This window comes from Fragaria vesca, linkage group LG6 (assembly GCF_000184155.1).
Source record: "Fragaria vesca subsp. vesca linkage group LG6, FraVesHawaii_1.0, whole genome shotgun sequence".
Classification (NCBI taxonomy): domain Eukaryota; kingdom Viridiplantae; phylum Streptophyta; class Magnoliopsida; order Rosales; family Rosaceae; genus Fragaria; species Fragaria vesca.
The window spans coordinates 29,367,007-29,381,158 of NC_020496.1; the positions used below are offsets into that span (position 1 = coordinate 29,367,007).

Sequence of the window (14,152 nt, forward strand, 5' to 3'; positions counted from 1 at the left end):
GAAGTTCTAATGTTTAGTAACATAAGATAGAACTACCTGGTCAGTTCTCAGTTGCTAACTAAAGAAATTATACTCAATCACCCGTAGATAGAAATGTAACGGTGGAAAACAAAACAACAGCCGAAATCACTTATATAATAGTTCAACGATGCCAAAAGGCTTTGGACCTTTATATTGGGCTTTAATAAATCAATGAGATGATCCATTAGGCCCAAATATAAAATTTCCCCGCGAACGGTAACAGCCGAAATCAACACCAGCGTGGCTAAAACCTCCCATTCTCTTTTCTTCTTCTTCTTCCACAACTAACCACACTCTCCTCCGTCCGGCCACTCCCGGCCGTCCGATTCGCCGGAATGGACGCCCTCCTCGACTCAATCAACGTCCGGGAGCTCCTCTCGGCGCAGGACCTGAGCGACCCCACCGCACCACTCTCGGCACCGGATCTCCGCCTCCTCATCCAACGCCTCGACTCCCACTCCCTCAAAATCAAGTCCAAAGTCCAATCCTACCTCCTCTCCCACCAACACGACTTCGCCGACCTCTTCTCCCTCTGCAACGACGCCGTTTCCCGCTCCCAAACCATCTCCGACGACGTCGCTCACCTCCTCGCCTCGCTCTCCGACCGCCCCGTCGAGGCCGAGATCGGCCAGATCATGAAGCAGATGAGCTCCGCGACGAAGGAGGCCAGGGAGAAGCGCGAGCTGCTGGAGCTGGTTGGGGCGATTCTGGAAATCAGCGAGAAACTGAAGGCGGCGAGGGAGGCGGTGAGGAGCGGGCGGCTGAGGTTCGCGGCGGAGCAGGTGAGGGAGCTGAAGAAGGCGCTTAGGGTTTGCGGTGATGATATTGTTGATGAGGGAGAGCCTGTGGTTTATGGCTTGCTGAGGAAGGAGTGGTCTGACTGCTTTGATGAGGTAAATCATGCTTCTTCTTTTTTTACTGGTGGTTTTCAGTGAAAATGTGACTGTTACAGTGGTGGTTTTTGAGCTTGTTATTGTGGTTGTTTTAGAGGAATTCGGTTTCGGTTTGTAGATTCAAGAGGTGCTGATGAGGTTCATGGACAATGCGGTGCGTTTCGAGGGTGAAACTAATAGAATTCGGGTCAAGTATGTACTGAGCATTGATGGGAACGATGGGATTGAGCTCAAGACAGTGTTAGAAGCTTTGGATGTAAGTGGAAGTCGAAACCTTGACTAAATATATGTTAGAGTTGTAGTCTATTTAGTGACAGTAATTAGAAGTATTTTTTCAGCCGTGGAATTCGGCATTGCAATGAATTCAATTTATGATTTTGTAGGTCGTTGGCGTTTTAAACTATGGACTTGCTAAAGTAGCTGACTTGATAATCAAGCACGCCATCTCTCCAGCACTAAACTTTGGAGCGCCTGTGTCCTTTGTAACAGAAATAAATCCAGACTCACAAGCAATGACGGAGGCTATACTGAAGATTGTACCATCAAATGATCCTAAGGTAGACATTGCAATTCATAACTGTCTAAATTATTATCGGGGCTCATGTTTTGTTTGTTTGTCTTGGAAATGTTTAGTGTTGAACATGTAATTGTTTGGGAAAAATGGGTATAGCTCAGTGTATCATATATTTAGTAAATTTTGCACCATGATGATAGCAATGGGGAAGCATCTGTTAGTTTTTTTTTTATTTCTATTAGGGGTTATCCCACAAATTTGTACTCAGAGGATTCTGTGAGATGGTGTGTTGACATGTTTTCTCTTGATTTCAGATCAAAAAAATGGATGGGGAGGCTATCTATTCGAGGATTATTGAGGTTATAAAGTTTATTAACAAATATATTTGCTTTCAAGAGGGTTCTTGGAGTCGATGCTTTGGAAGATTGACATGGTCAAGAATATCAGAGTTGATTATTTCTAAGTTTCTTTCCAAGGTTACTCTTTGTAACTCTTCCCCACCCTTCCCTTTTGTATATGGTTATTCTCTTTTGAAATCTATTATTAAAATATTTCTATTTGGTAATATATTATCAGAACACTTTTAATAATTCAAAATATCACTTTTAATAATTCAAAATATCAATCAAATATTATTTTGAAATAGGTGTTTTATCTTTTTCTTTGAGTCTATCCTTTGGTCAATCTTTTCATATGAAGTGATTTGCTACGTAAAAGAAAACACTAGTTGTGTCATTTGATTTTCTTTTACACATTTGCTTCTTTAGTGTTATGGTCATTAATGCATTGGTTGCATATAATTTTTGGGGAGTGGGCGATTTCAGTGTTAAGTTATATATCCATGAGTTCTTTTCACTAGTTGAAAGTTACAATTTTGCTTCCACTCTGATCAATAAGGGGAGGAATCTCACTACATGCTCAAATTTTCTTGGTATATGAACTATATTTTGCTCTGGTTCATCACATTTGCCATTTTGCATATTTCTTGCATCAGGTTGTCCCCCAAGATGCTTCGAAACTTGCAGACTTTCTAAAGATTATCAATTGTACTTCTGAGTTTGAGACTGCTTTAAGGGAAATGAAGTTCATTTCAGTTTCTGAAAACAAAGATAATCAGTTGAGTAGTTTCGCTGAAAACGTCGAGGTTCACTTTGCATCCAAGAAGAAGACAGAAATCCTGGGAAGAGCTAGGAATTTGCTTCTACAATGTGACTTTGCTATTTCTCAAGTAAGCTTTTAGGATAAGATGAAGATCTTTGTAGATTATTTATATGATGTCCTCTGAATGATACATTCGTTTCCACAGGAGAATACAAGGAGGAAAGGTAAGCATGATGGGGCTGCTGCCAATAATCCAGAAGATGTTGACTTATTATTTCTGTCGGAGCGGTGTGTGGTGTCCAAAGCAGCAATTCAATTAATGAAGTTAGTGCATGAGACACTCAAGGTATGTATGTGTAGATTTCGGTTCAGAACATAATGACCTTTACCTGTCATTCCTTATGGGAAATATTAAAGGATGGAATCACTTGTGCAGGATGTTTGCTTGTCATCCCCTAGAGTTGCATTGGAATTTTATCGTGCTGCTAGGGATGCACTACTTCTATATGAAGTTGTCATACCTGTCAAGGTTAGCGCATGGAATCCAGTTGTAGAAACATTACCTACAAGACATTTTGTCAATGACGTTGCTAAGGCAACTGAAAGCAAGGGTTTGATGTTATATCTTGTCGATTGTTGTCATTTTATTTTATTTAGAAGTCGGAGATTCTGTATTCACCTTCTCCACACACACATTTGGATGAAGTTGTGCTATAGAAAGACTAGGAAAAGAAAAAGATTGAGTTGGTACTCAATCTCTAAGTTTATTGTGAAGTCATCCTCTCTGTGATATTTCTAAAATATCAGAGCCATCAGTACATCAGTATTTGTGGTTAATTTGAGGTAATTTATTTCTGTGTCAGTAAGCATATGTAAAATCTTCATTGATGAAGGGTACAAAAGAGGTCATTGATGATGGTGAAAGTTATGTTTATATTGATGAAAATGGTGACAGTTATGTTACCATAAGGATTTGTATGAACTTTAGAAACCACAAACATATTCTTAAGAATTCAACTTCAGGAATTGTGTCATTGTTGCAAATCATTGTCGACTTGTTTATTTTGGTTGCTTCATATTACCTGTGTTCTGTGACGATATCTCTTAGTTTTTGAGTTCCATTATTTAGTGATAAATTGTGTACTTAATATGTATATCTCAATGTTAATAATCTTCTCTCTTAACTTATGAAGCTAGAACGGCAGCTTGGTGGCATCAACCAGGTCCCTGTTCTCATGCACAATGATTGCCTTTATCTATCTCAGGAGGTTCTTGGGCTTGCATTTGAGGTATGCTATGCATGAGCAATCATAATGCGCTCATGTTATTAATTTTTAGATCCCTACACTCAGAACCACCACATGTGTGAATTCATCTTTTAGTTCTGAGATAGATATGGTCCGAGCATCTGGATATCCATTGTGCAATGTCCTATATGTGCCAAAAAGTTAGATATTTTTAGGGTACACAACTGGAAAGATGCGAATACCCAACTGAATAATATATATATATATATATATATATATATATATATATACTTTTTTTTTAAGATTGGAATACTGTAACTCATGTAATCTGAGTGTGTGTAGATAAAAGGTATATTAAAAAAGGAAGTTTAACTTTGATATCCTTTCATATTCCCATATCTCATTGGCTTACAATTATTCTTTGTCGCAGTATCGCTCAGACTTTCCAACTTCAATGAAAGAGCATGCTGTATTTGTTGATATGGCTCCAAGATTTCATCTCATGGCAGAGGAAATACTGCAGAGACAAATCCAACTTGTGGTTCGTAGCTTGAGAGAGGTATGATTGTTGAAAGGTCTCAATAAACATAAGTTTCAGATAATTATGTCATATACTTTATGAACTTGCAATTCATGTTTAGCCTTATGCAAGTTTGTTATTTATCAGGCTCTAGATGGCGCTGATGGATTCCAGAATACCCATCAAATGCAACAATTCCAATCTGCAAAATTTAGTATAGATCAGGTGATATTGCTGTGAACTTTGTTGAATGCCTTTGTTTCGTATTTGCTATCTCCCTTAAGGATCTAGTGCCTGAATTGACTTGTGGCGACGTAATACAATATGATCAGGTTGTTTTCATTTTGGAGAAAGTACACATTATATGGGAGCCGCTCTTATTGCCTTCAACTTACAAGAAAAGCATGTGTACAGTTCTAGAGTCAGTTTTTTCTAGAATCACAAAAGACATACTCCTTTTAGATGATATGGCAGCAGAAGAAACGTTAGAGGTATAATCGACAGTCTCTTCATAGTCAGTGCTTTAATATAATGCCCATCTGTCAGCAGGTATCTTAAACATTGTTTTTACAGCTTCAAAGACTGATTCACTTGATGCTGGAAAACCTAACTTCTTTGTTGGAGTCTTTGGCTGCTCTTCAAATTGAGAAGTCACAAGAGGGCATGACATATCTTGATGATCTTATACCATCATTACGAAAAATTCGTAAATTGGCAGGCATGTTTTCTCTCTGATACTGAAATTTTGGATTGACTAGAAGATTAGTGAGTCTAGTATATGTTTTGCGAGGGAAAGACCTAATGCCCCCTTTTCCTTTTCTCGTTTAATTTTTCAGAATTATTAGATATGCCCTTGAAAGCGATCACTAATGCTTGGGAAACTGGGGAACTTCTAAATAGTGGCTTTACTTCGTCAGAGGTACAACTTCACTTGAGCACATAGCTTTTAGGACTGCTTCTCATAGTTTCATTGGTTTCATAAGCCACTTGTTTTGGCAGGTAGAAGATTTCATCAAAGCAATCTTTCAAGACTCACCTTTACGGAAAGACTGCTTATGGAGGATACATGGCAACTTTTAAATACTCATTTTATTTTCATAGTTTTTTTTTACCAAGGCATGGTGTTCTGTTTTAACCTTGCTGTTATATCAAGGAGAATTCAGAATTATGTAGAAAGGGGTGTACCTAGAAGCTGTAGAGTGTATATTCGTCATATATCTTACCTTATGGAATCAAAATTCGAACCCAAACATCTCTTTAGACTCTGGTACATCACTCGAACAAAAGTTAACTATTGATGTAAAGTATAGCAAAATTCATATACCTTTTCAGGTCCCTAAATTCATATACTATTATGAACTTGCATTCAAGATGAGACTTTGAGTACTTCCTTCAGTTATAGAGCATATTACCTCCAATATCACATAAGTACTTCACTTCATTATTTACTATCAAGAATTAGAGCATAACAAGCGAGGTGACAAACCCCCTAACCTCTAGGAATACAACCAAACCAACAACAGAATCCGACTCTACAAACATGGGAGCAAGAACCAAGTTGTTTATTAAACCAGAGGCCGAATCCTAGTCAAACGACCCCAAATAGATGTGTCATCCTGTTTAGCATTGAAAGCTTGAATGACTTGCAAGTTGCAAGCAACCCCCTTCAGAAATGATCGGAACAAGTTGAAATTGCAGCCAAAGGGCAAGTGACTTTCAGACCAATGAAGAAACAGAAGCAACATGCATACAAATTCCTCCAACTTCACTGTTTGAGTCCCTCAACATCACACCAATACCACCCTTACCCAAACTGCCATTGAAAGCATCATCAAAGTTGAGGGACGCTTCCACATAATTAGTAGTACTTCATTTGGTTACAGTCCAGTCTTTTATTTACATCCCATGTCACATTGTTCAATTGAATTGACATCAGAAGACGCAAGTCTATGGAAGTAAAACTATCAGAAGAAAGGGTGCTGAGAATGATTCAGAGATTTCTTTTACTATTTGTATACAATTGCAAAACTGGGTATACATTACTTGATATGAGCTATTATACAACTATTCTAAGTATACAAACAGCTGAGTCAAATACTTGCAGCTGTGTATCTAAATCTATTTCTTCTGCATTTATAAACATGTGTATAAATCTATAAATAAAAATAGTGAATCTTTTGACTATATTACTCTTCTGCACTACTTTTGGCTATGCCTTCTTCGCCTCCAGTACTCCCATTTTCAAGCTTCTCTTCATCCGTACTTCCAGAACTTGAAGGAAGTGTTTGAGACAGGTTTTCATTCATAAGCTTTCTAGTCCTGAAAAAAAAAAAAAGAATTGTCACAAACTTCCCATGAAAACTAAGCAGAATATATATAACACTACACAACTGAATATGCATACCTTACAGAAGAGCAGTATTTTTCTACAGCTTCTTTCTTTTCTTCTCCATACAGGAACCACTTTTCATCAGATGATGTAAATGGATCCCAAGTTCCCACATCTGCACCATATAAAACTTTTAGTATCCATGCTTACAAGACTGAAACTCCATAGAACACACATTGACAAAGGTAAAATAAAACCTTGAAGCAACATATCCTTTCCAGCATCATAGCCTGTCAATCTCCAAAACGCATGACCATTTTCATCGAACAGATAAGGCTCTGTTCGTATTGAATCATGTGCTATCACTGTAAAGTAACAATTAGCAAAGTGGAAATCAAACATCAATGATTGAGAAAACAAAAACACATTTAATCAATTCTTAAAAAAGTACGTGCTGAAGATACTACAAAGGGTGTACATACATTTTGATTTCAAGGCTTTGGCTTGAAGCAATTCTGCATGAGCTTGAGCTACTTCACTCTTTAATCGCGAAATTGTAGTTTCGTGATCTGAAGATGAAGCAGCATTTTCTTCTGAAGCAATGGCCTTGATCTTGGCCACCTCAGTTTTCAGCTCCCCTTTGAGACTTAGCTCCTGTGCAAAGGATTAACCGATTAAGTTAAAATCAATAACCACATGTATGCTCCGAAAGAATTTGTCTTAAACTAAATTGATGTTACCTTAGCCTTTGCAGCAGAAACTTTTTGGTTTGCTTCTTTCTTACTCTGAGTGAATATTCCTTCTTGGCTTTCTATAAATTTGCTCAGTTTTCTGGAGGAGACATTGCAAATTTATCAGCGAAATTTAACAGCAGATATATAGAGTTATAAGCTGATCGTACTTACTCAGTGTCAAGAGCCTCATCACAAAGGAAATTCAGGACTCTAAGCTTCTGGGAGAAGTCCAAGGAGTGGTACCCCTCAACTCCTCTACTAAAGAAATCTGAGGGCAGTTCCTTTAGTAGGAGTTGAGACTCAGAGAAGTAGCACCTCAAATGTTCAAACCAGGAATCTTTGTTCAAAGGCCTGATTCTACAAACATTTTTATGTAAATAGATCTGATCACAAATCTGTTAAGGCAAAACTGAGTATAATAACTGATTGAAACATTCGAATGAGTTTTCATATAAAAGTTGTAACTAGATAGAAGTCTTACTCTTCTTTTAATTCCACCTCCTGTACAGATAAGAGTCTGGCGTGGAATTGAAATACGGAGGTGTACTGTTGAAGCACTAGGTCTCTGAGAAGAGATTCAGCTTGTGCTTTGCTGAATCCAAAAACCTGAAGTAAAGCACAAAAGATGATACACATTAAGTTAATGAATTAGCACAACAAAAACAAATATGCATCTAACAAAATTTCTTATAGTATAACAGATGAACTCAGTGATTTCTAAGCATTTAAAGCCATCAACTAAAGAAGATGATTCAGGGGAAAATTTAGTCCAACATTCGAAACAGAACAGAACTTCCAATAGATCACCTCTTCAAAGGCCACGCAGAACTGTATAAACTGTAGGGTATGTCCTACATCCTGAGGATGTAGTTCAATGCCCGCAACAGTTGTTAAAGGAACCCCCAAAGGCAGAGGAAGTTCAGGGCCAACTACTTCCTCCTTTGCCTTCACTTTACGGGGTTCCTTAGGAGCCTTGGCCTTCCTCTTTCCCTTTGGCTCAGACCCTTCCGCAGGCTCCTAATGTCAAAATTCAAAGTTAGCATAAACATAAAAAATTCAAAATGAGATGAACGATAACAATATGCTGCAATTCCAATTTCAACAAAAGTATTGCCAAACCTCCACAGAAGGATTTGCTGGCACAACTCGACCATGAGGTTTTTGACCGGCTCGCAACCTGTGAAATTAACGCAATTTTAAATCAGCAAAACATCCGCATTACAAGACCCAAAAATGAATATTATGTAAAGCAAATTAAACAACACATTTTAGTCTTACTTGCACACACTGCAGTTGCATTTCCCCCTGCATTTCATACACTTCCAATCATCCGCAGAAGCCTCCTCTTCTGTGATAACAGTACCATCTACACTTCCGTCATATCTGTTTTCAGTATAAATAGAACCATTAGTTGGCAAATTTTTTATCATTTCACAAACTCTATTTTGAAAGACTGAAAAATAAAAATGATTATCCGGAAGTCTTACCTTTTCTTGAGGCACCGATCACAGATCTTGAGTTGGCATCTCCCCATGACGTTGTGGCACACGAACACACGTCTGGTGGTCTTCTGGCGGCACTGAAACAGTTCAACCCACAAGTTAGTCATTCAATGAATTAATAAAATGACCAAAACACAAACAAGAAATTCTTTGCAAAAACTATTTGTTGATCAAGAAAGCATATGAAGAGGGAGATTTTGCTCATCAGTCCAAAACCATTCGGGAAAAACTCACCTGGTGACAGCATACTCCTTCTCCGGCCATTTTTTTCACAGAAAATAAAAGAACAAAATAGATTTTTTTTGAGGAAGAGAACAAGATAGATTTTAAATCACTAAAGAACTCTAAACTCTCTCTTCCTATCGGTTTCAGAAACTACTACTTCTCTCAGATTCAGAGACTTGAGTTTCTCAGTTTCAGAGTCCACAAAGAACACGAGAACTCTCACTCTCAAGTCTGACACTCACTTCAGTTACAGATACAAACAGAGAACTACTGCACTGAAAACGAGAATGCTGATGCTCTGTGTTGCAGATTCATAGCCGCTTTATAGGGAAGGTTTGGATCCTTCCTAAGTCACTCTCACTCTCAGACTTGACGAATGGCCTCCATGCGTCGCGCCTTTCTGACATGTTTGAATTGTTACTATCTAAGTCGCCCCTGATTGGCCAAAATTTGAAAGCTCTGAGTTGTTCCATTTCAACCCACAGAATTTGTTTCAGTTATACATAGAAACACAGAGAACACGAGGTTGGTGCTTCTCCCAGTTTCGGTTACCTTTTACAGCGAAAACAGAGATACTCATACCATACATATAACTCTTACATGGTATTTTGGTAGGATACATGCATAGACCTATTTTTTGAATAAGTTTGAGGGTTAGATTCAAAGGATCAAAAGCTATGTATTGTTTTGTAACTCGTCATGGATGAACTTATGAACAAACAACTCCTGAAGCTCTGTATTAAGGGCTCAATGACTATTTATCTATTAATTAAAGGATTAAAGGCTATTCATCAATGGATTAAGGGATCAAAACTATGTAGATAGCTATTGTTTTGTAATTCTTAATTTCTTATCCATCGATTGTTGGTATCTTTCTTTATAAGCATCAATAAGTTATTGACCTCTTTTGCTAAATGTGTTAATGAAAATTCTAGTCAGATCTGGATTAATTTCGGCCAAACTTAGGATATGCTCTATGAAATATGGACAGTTTGACTATTCTCGACTAGATATGAATATATCAAGAATGGACCTAGTAGATGTACATATATTTGGTTGAAGATACGTAGTAATAAGAATGAAGAGAAAAAAGAGAGTGAGAGATTCATCCACCACATAAAATGTCAATGTACTTTTTTTTTTTTAATCTTTTATCATTTTTTAGAACTTTGGCTTCCGTTTAGTTAATTCGGTCGCTCATAAGTCTTAGCTAGATAGATTGCTCAACTATATATCCTGCTCAAACAACGGAGTGAGATATGTGTCGTTGACTCAATGAACTCGTTGGTCGCTACCATTGAACTTAATATATTAGTTAAGGAAGCCCTTCTAATGAGGATCCTTAAGTTGAGGACTTTTCGGCTTATCCCACATTTCGATCTTATATCTATATCTTAACCATTCAGTTTATAGGTATTTATGAGTATATCATTTCTCCAAATTTTCAGCTATATTGAAAATTGTTAAGGCATTCATTATAAGTGTGATTTATCAATTATGAACTTGAACGGTTCATATTTGATAGATTTGGTTTGTCCATTAATTTGATATAGTTTGTTATCTTAACGAACACCAAGGGCTCCCTATTAGTTAAATCATTTTCAGAATCAACACCAACATTGACATTATTTTACTAATTTCACAAACTTAATCCATACTCTGATTGAGGTTAGTTGCTTATTCTTGATTAGATCTGGTTAGATCTAGACTAAATCTGCATAATTTTTCATTGAAGTATGAAATTATGGCCCAATCAATGATGCTAAAGGCCTAATTGCATGTGCTTTGAGAAAATTGTGGGTCTCGGTGCCGAAATGCTCAGCGAAACTATTTTTAGTTTTGATGAAACAAAAAGAGAATATGAATCCATAGTTTTAAATAATAAAGAAGAATCAACATAAATAAAATATCAAATTAAACACTCTAAAATCAAACACCAATATAGATGAAGTTCAACTATAATACTTCGAAATGCAATTTAACATCAAAGTGAAGAGTGCAAGATTTTACCTAATTTTTTTGATGTCTGGAATCCAGTAGGTGGCTACACGAAGATCGATATCAGAAGCATAGAGAGCATAGATCTAGGAATGACGGAAAACGGACAAGTCTATGAGATAGAAACGAAGCAAGAGAAAATTTATAAGATCTTGGTTTGTCTGAGAATGTGGCAGAAACATATCATTATATAGTGAAACAAAAAAAAGACATTTAGGTTAAAAGGGTATTGATGTAATCATATATAGCAACATGTCAAAAAATTATGGTAGCAACGTGTCAAAAAATTATGGTAACGTCACTTTGTAATTGTCGCCTTTATGCAATTTTGTATAAGTTGAGTCAACCAATCTCATAGTCATATCTACTAATATGTATTCTTGACTTCATCTCAGATCTTATGAGAGATTTTCTACCAAGTATCTTTGTTAGGAAGAATAAACGTTGCATTCCCAATTTATTGCCAGTGCAACACAAACTCAACTAGTACTAGCCGTAGGGGAAATAGCGACATCAAATCATCTAAAACAAACTGCCATTATTACGGAAAAAAGAAAGTTGCATTCCCAATTTATTGCAAGTACTTCACAAACAAATTGCAATGGTACATTGGTACTCAACAACAATGCTCTCAAAAGATTAAAACAACAATCAATCAAAAGAGCATTGGTATTTAACAGGGGATGGAAATCCTGTACTCCATTTGGCTATGAAAGCTTCTAAACTAGACTAGTAAAGTACACAAACAACTATATTACAGAGATGATATTGAAGTGAATGCTATTTCATCACATTTCTATATGCTACCAATCTGTGAATGGATGCTAAACTGGACCAACCAACTTCTTCTTTGCACTTTGGATGGCTTCTTCCTTCTTCTTCACCAGCTCAACAAAACATTGTTGAAACTGTGCATCAATCGAATCGAGCTCCGCTTTTAGATGATCATAGTGATGTTTGTCCAGTAGAGATAACTCAGCTGACTGCAAGGAACAATTGCTTGACATGCTAAAGCTCTTCCATATTTCCATGCTCGAGACAACAGAGTTCTTTGTTGAATATGAGCTAGTAGTGGTACATGAGCTATATGCTCCAACTGAAGAAGTGGGTCTCCACTTGGGCACAATCTTCATAACCAATCTATCAATCAACTCAGCCATGGCAGACACATCTTCAGTTGAAAGACCAAGCTCCTGATCAACCATCTCCCCAGCAATGGAAACAGCAGTATCCAAATTCGGATAGAAATCAAACTCAATAGTTTTCTTCTTCCCACGGCTACCAGCAACACTCAATGTCAAAGCAATAGCTTTACTACTATCAGAATTCCTCTTTGCTCTTAATGTCAATGCATTATTCTTTGTGAACCTATGACACTCCAAGATTGAAGAGCTAGATGATTTGGAGCTCACTCTGTCACTTGCGGTATCAATGTCCATGGGAAAAGATCTAGGCACCTTTGAATCATCAGCTGCAAGGAATGGATCATCCAAGAGCTCTATTGCAGACAATCTCCTTGATGCAGGAACTAGACACTTCTCAATGAACTGCTTGACTTGAGGATCCTTCACTTTACTTAGCACAGCCGGCATTACACCAGAGATAACCTTCTTGTAAATCTGCGCCGGACTTTGACACTCCTTATAAGGGTACTCACAAGTCACCAATTCGAGCAAGCACAACCCGAAAGAATAGATATCCACCAGCTCATTATAATTCTCTTCATACATCTCCGGCGCTATAAACTCCGGCGTGCCAATCACTTCATGCTCAGTACTACCCTGCCCATGCATCACCAACGCAAACCCAAAATCCCCAATCTTGACCTCCCCATTGAAGCCATTGATAAACACATTGTCACACTTCAAGTCCCTATGAACAATGGGAGGGTCATGAGAATGCAGATAGCTTAAGCCCTTGAGAATCTGCCTGGCCCATTTCTTGATGGCCTTGACTTCGACATTGGTGTGCTTCTTTCGATACTGCTTCAAGCTCCCGGAAGTGAACAACTCGGTGATCATATTCACAGTCTTCTTCTTCTTGGCTTTACCATCATCCTCCGAGACCCACCAGCTGAAAAGCTTGATGATGTTATCATGTTTTAGAGACTTGAGAAGATCAATCTCGGAAAACAAACGGAGAAGCTCAGCATCGTCGGCAGGCTTGACTTTGCTCCAGGCCACTTCGATACCTTCGTCCTCATCAAAGGCCTTGTAGACAGTCTTGAAAGCCCCCTTCCCCAAAACGTCGTCGTAACGGTAGTACCTCCCGGTGGGGTCTTGCTCCACAAACTCGTCGTAGTCACTCGCATCGGATTTGGTACGCTCCATTCTCAAACTATCTAATCTTTCTTTTCTTTCTTTTTAATTTTTTACTTTTCTCTTTCTCTTTCAAGAAAAGAAAACAAAAAGTAAGGAAAGCTTCAAGAAACGACGATGGCGGTGTTCAGAGAAAGCTTCACAGGTGACGGAGTACCAATCGGATTCCAGGTTGCGGTTCGCGACGGAGCTTCTCAAGTAATCGGGCATATCTGCATCACTTGGATCGCCCAAATTGAAATCCGAAGATCGTCGAGACTAGGTTTGATTGAGGAAGCCCTAGAAGCGGAGACGAACAAGTCGAAAGGAGATCGGAGTAGAAACCCTAGAAAATTGAGCGACCTAAATCCGAGGCGAATAAGGAAACTGATCGAGAGCGAATGGAGAAGAACGCGGAGAAAAAGAAATAGAAATAGGTAGGATTGAGGAGAATGAAAACAACGAATGGGGTGTGTGTGTATATATAGTTTGGGCCAATCCCTCTCCGTGTCGGGTTACATTTTGTGTCCAAGTCGGATCCTTATCAGTTTGTTAGAATTTGTTAAAGTCGAGGCCCAATTTATCTATTACTAAAGCTTGGTCGACTGTTCATATCATAGGCATATGAACAGTGATATTTTTTTTTTTTTTTTGTGAAAACAGGTAATTTAGTATTTTTTTTAGATAGGCTTTCTCTCGGCTAAATTTTTTTTGCCTTCCATTTTTTACTTTTCTTCTACATCCTGAATCTTACAAATCAAAATAATTAGA

At 37.9% G+C, this 14,152-nt stretch overlaps 3 protein-coding genes across 3 annotated transcripts; 1 reads left to right on the top strand and 2 right to left on the bottom strand.

Moving 5' to 3' along the window:
- The first annotated feature begins 286 nt into the window (after positions 1-286).
- Positions 287-5,664, top strand: LOC101296021 (centromere/kinetochore protein zw10 homolog). Its single transcript, XM_004304023.1, has 14 exons — positions 287-914; positions 1,033-1,170; positions 1,298-1,471; positions 1,743-1,904; positions 2,423-2,656; positions 2,735-2,875; positions 2,966-3,058; positions 3,723-3,818; positions 4,207-4,335; positions 4,444-4,521; positions 4,629-4,787; positions 4,870-5,014; positions 5,133-5,215; positions 5,296-5,664. The coding sequence occupies exons 1-14, from the start codon at positions 357-359 to the stop codon at positions 5,374-5,376; spliced, it is 2,271 nt and encodes a 756-aa protein (XP_004304071.1). The 5' UTR covers positions 287-356; the 3' UTR covers positions 5,377-5,664.
- Positions 5,665-6,482: 818 nt separating this feature from the next.
- On the bottom strand, positions 6,483-8,729 carry LOC101313631. Its single transcript, XM_004305921.1, has 10 exons — positions 8,638-8,729; positions 8,479-8,536; positions 8,167-8,363; positions 7,841-7,965; positions 7,531-7,716; positions 7,366-7,456; positions 7,108-7,279; positions 6,883-6,990; positions 6,701-6,800; positions 6,483-6,615 (listed from the first exon to the last, which is right to left on the bottom strand). The coding sequence occupies exons 1-10, from the start codon at positions 8,668-8,670 to the stop codon at positions 6,483-6,485; spliced, it is 1,203 nt and encodes a 400-aa protein (XP_004305969.1). The 5' UTR covers positions 8,671-8,729.
- Positions 8,730-11,846: 3,117 nt separating this feature from the next.
- On the bottom strand, positions 11,847-13,434 carry LOC101296589 (serine/threonine-protein kinase WNK8-like). The gene has a single exon (XM_004304025.1). The coding sequence runs from the start codon at positions 13,412-13,414 to the stop codon at positions 11,909-11,911; it is 1,506 nt and encodes a 501-aa protein (XP_004304073.1). The 5' UTR covers positions 13,415-13,434; the 3' UTR covers positions 11,847-11,908.
- Positions 13,435-14,152: the final 718 nt, after the last annotated feature.

Coding starts and splice junctions, on each gene's coding strand:
- LOC101296589 (XM_004304025.1), bottom strand. CDS start 13,414: ATGGAGCGTACCAAATCCGATGCGAGTGACTACGACGAGTTTGTGGAG.
- LOC101296021 (XM_004304023.1), top strand. CDS start 357: ATGGACGCCCTCCTCGACTCAATCAACGTCCGGGAGCTCCTCTCGGCG. Junction 5,015..5,132: donor AAAAATTCGTAAATTGGCAG/GCATGTTTTCTC, acceptor TTAATTTTTCAG/AATTATTAGATATGCCCTTG. Junction 5,216..5,295: donor GTGGCTTTACTTCGTCAGAG/GTACAACTTCAC, acceptor TTGTTTTGGCAG/GTAGAAGATTTCATCAAAGC.
- LOC101313631 (XM_004305921.1), bottom strand. CDS start 8,670: ATGCAGGGGGAAATGCAACTGCAGTGTGTGCAA. Junction 8,537..8,637: donor TGCAACTGCAGTGTGTGCAA/GTAAGACTAAAA, acceptor TTAATTTCACAG/GTTGCGAGCCGGTCAAAAAC. Junction 6,991..7,107: donor CAAAGCCTTGAAATCAAAAT/GTATGTACACCC, acceptor GTTACTTTACAG/TGATAGCACATGATTCAATA.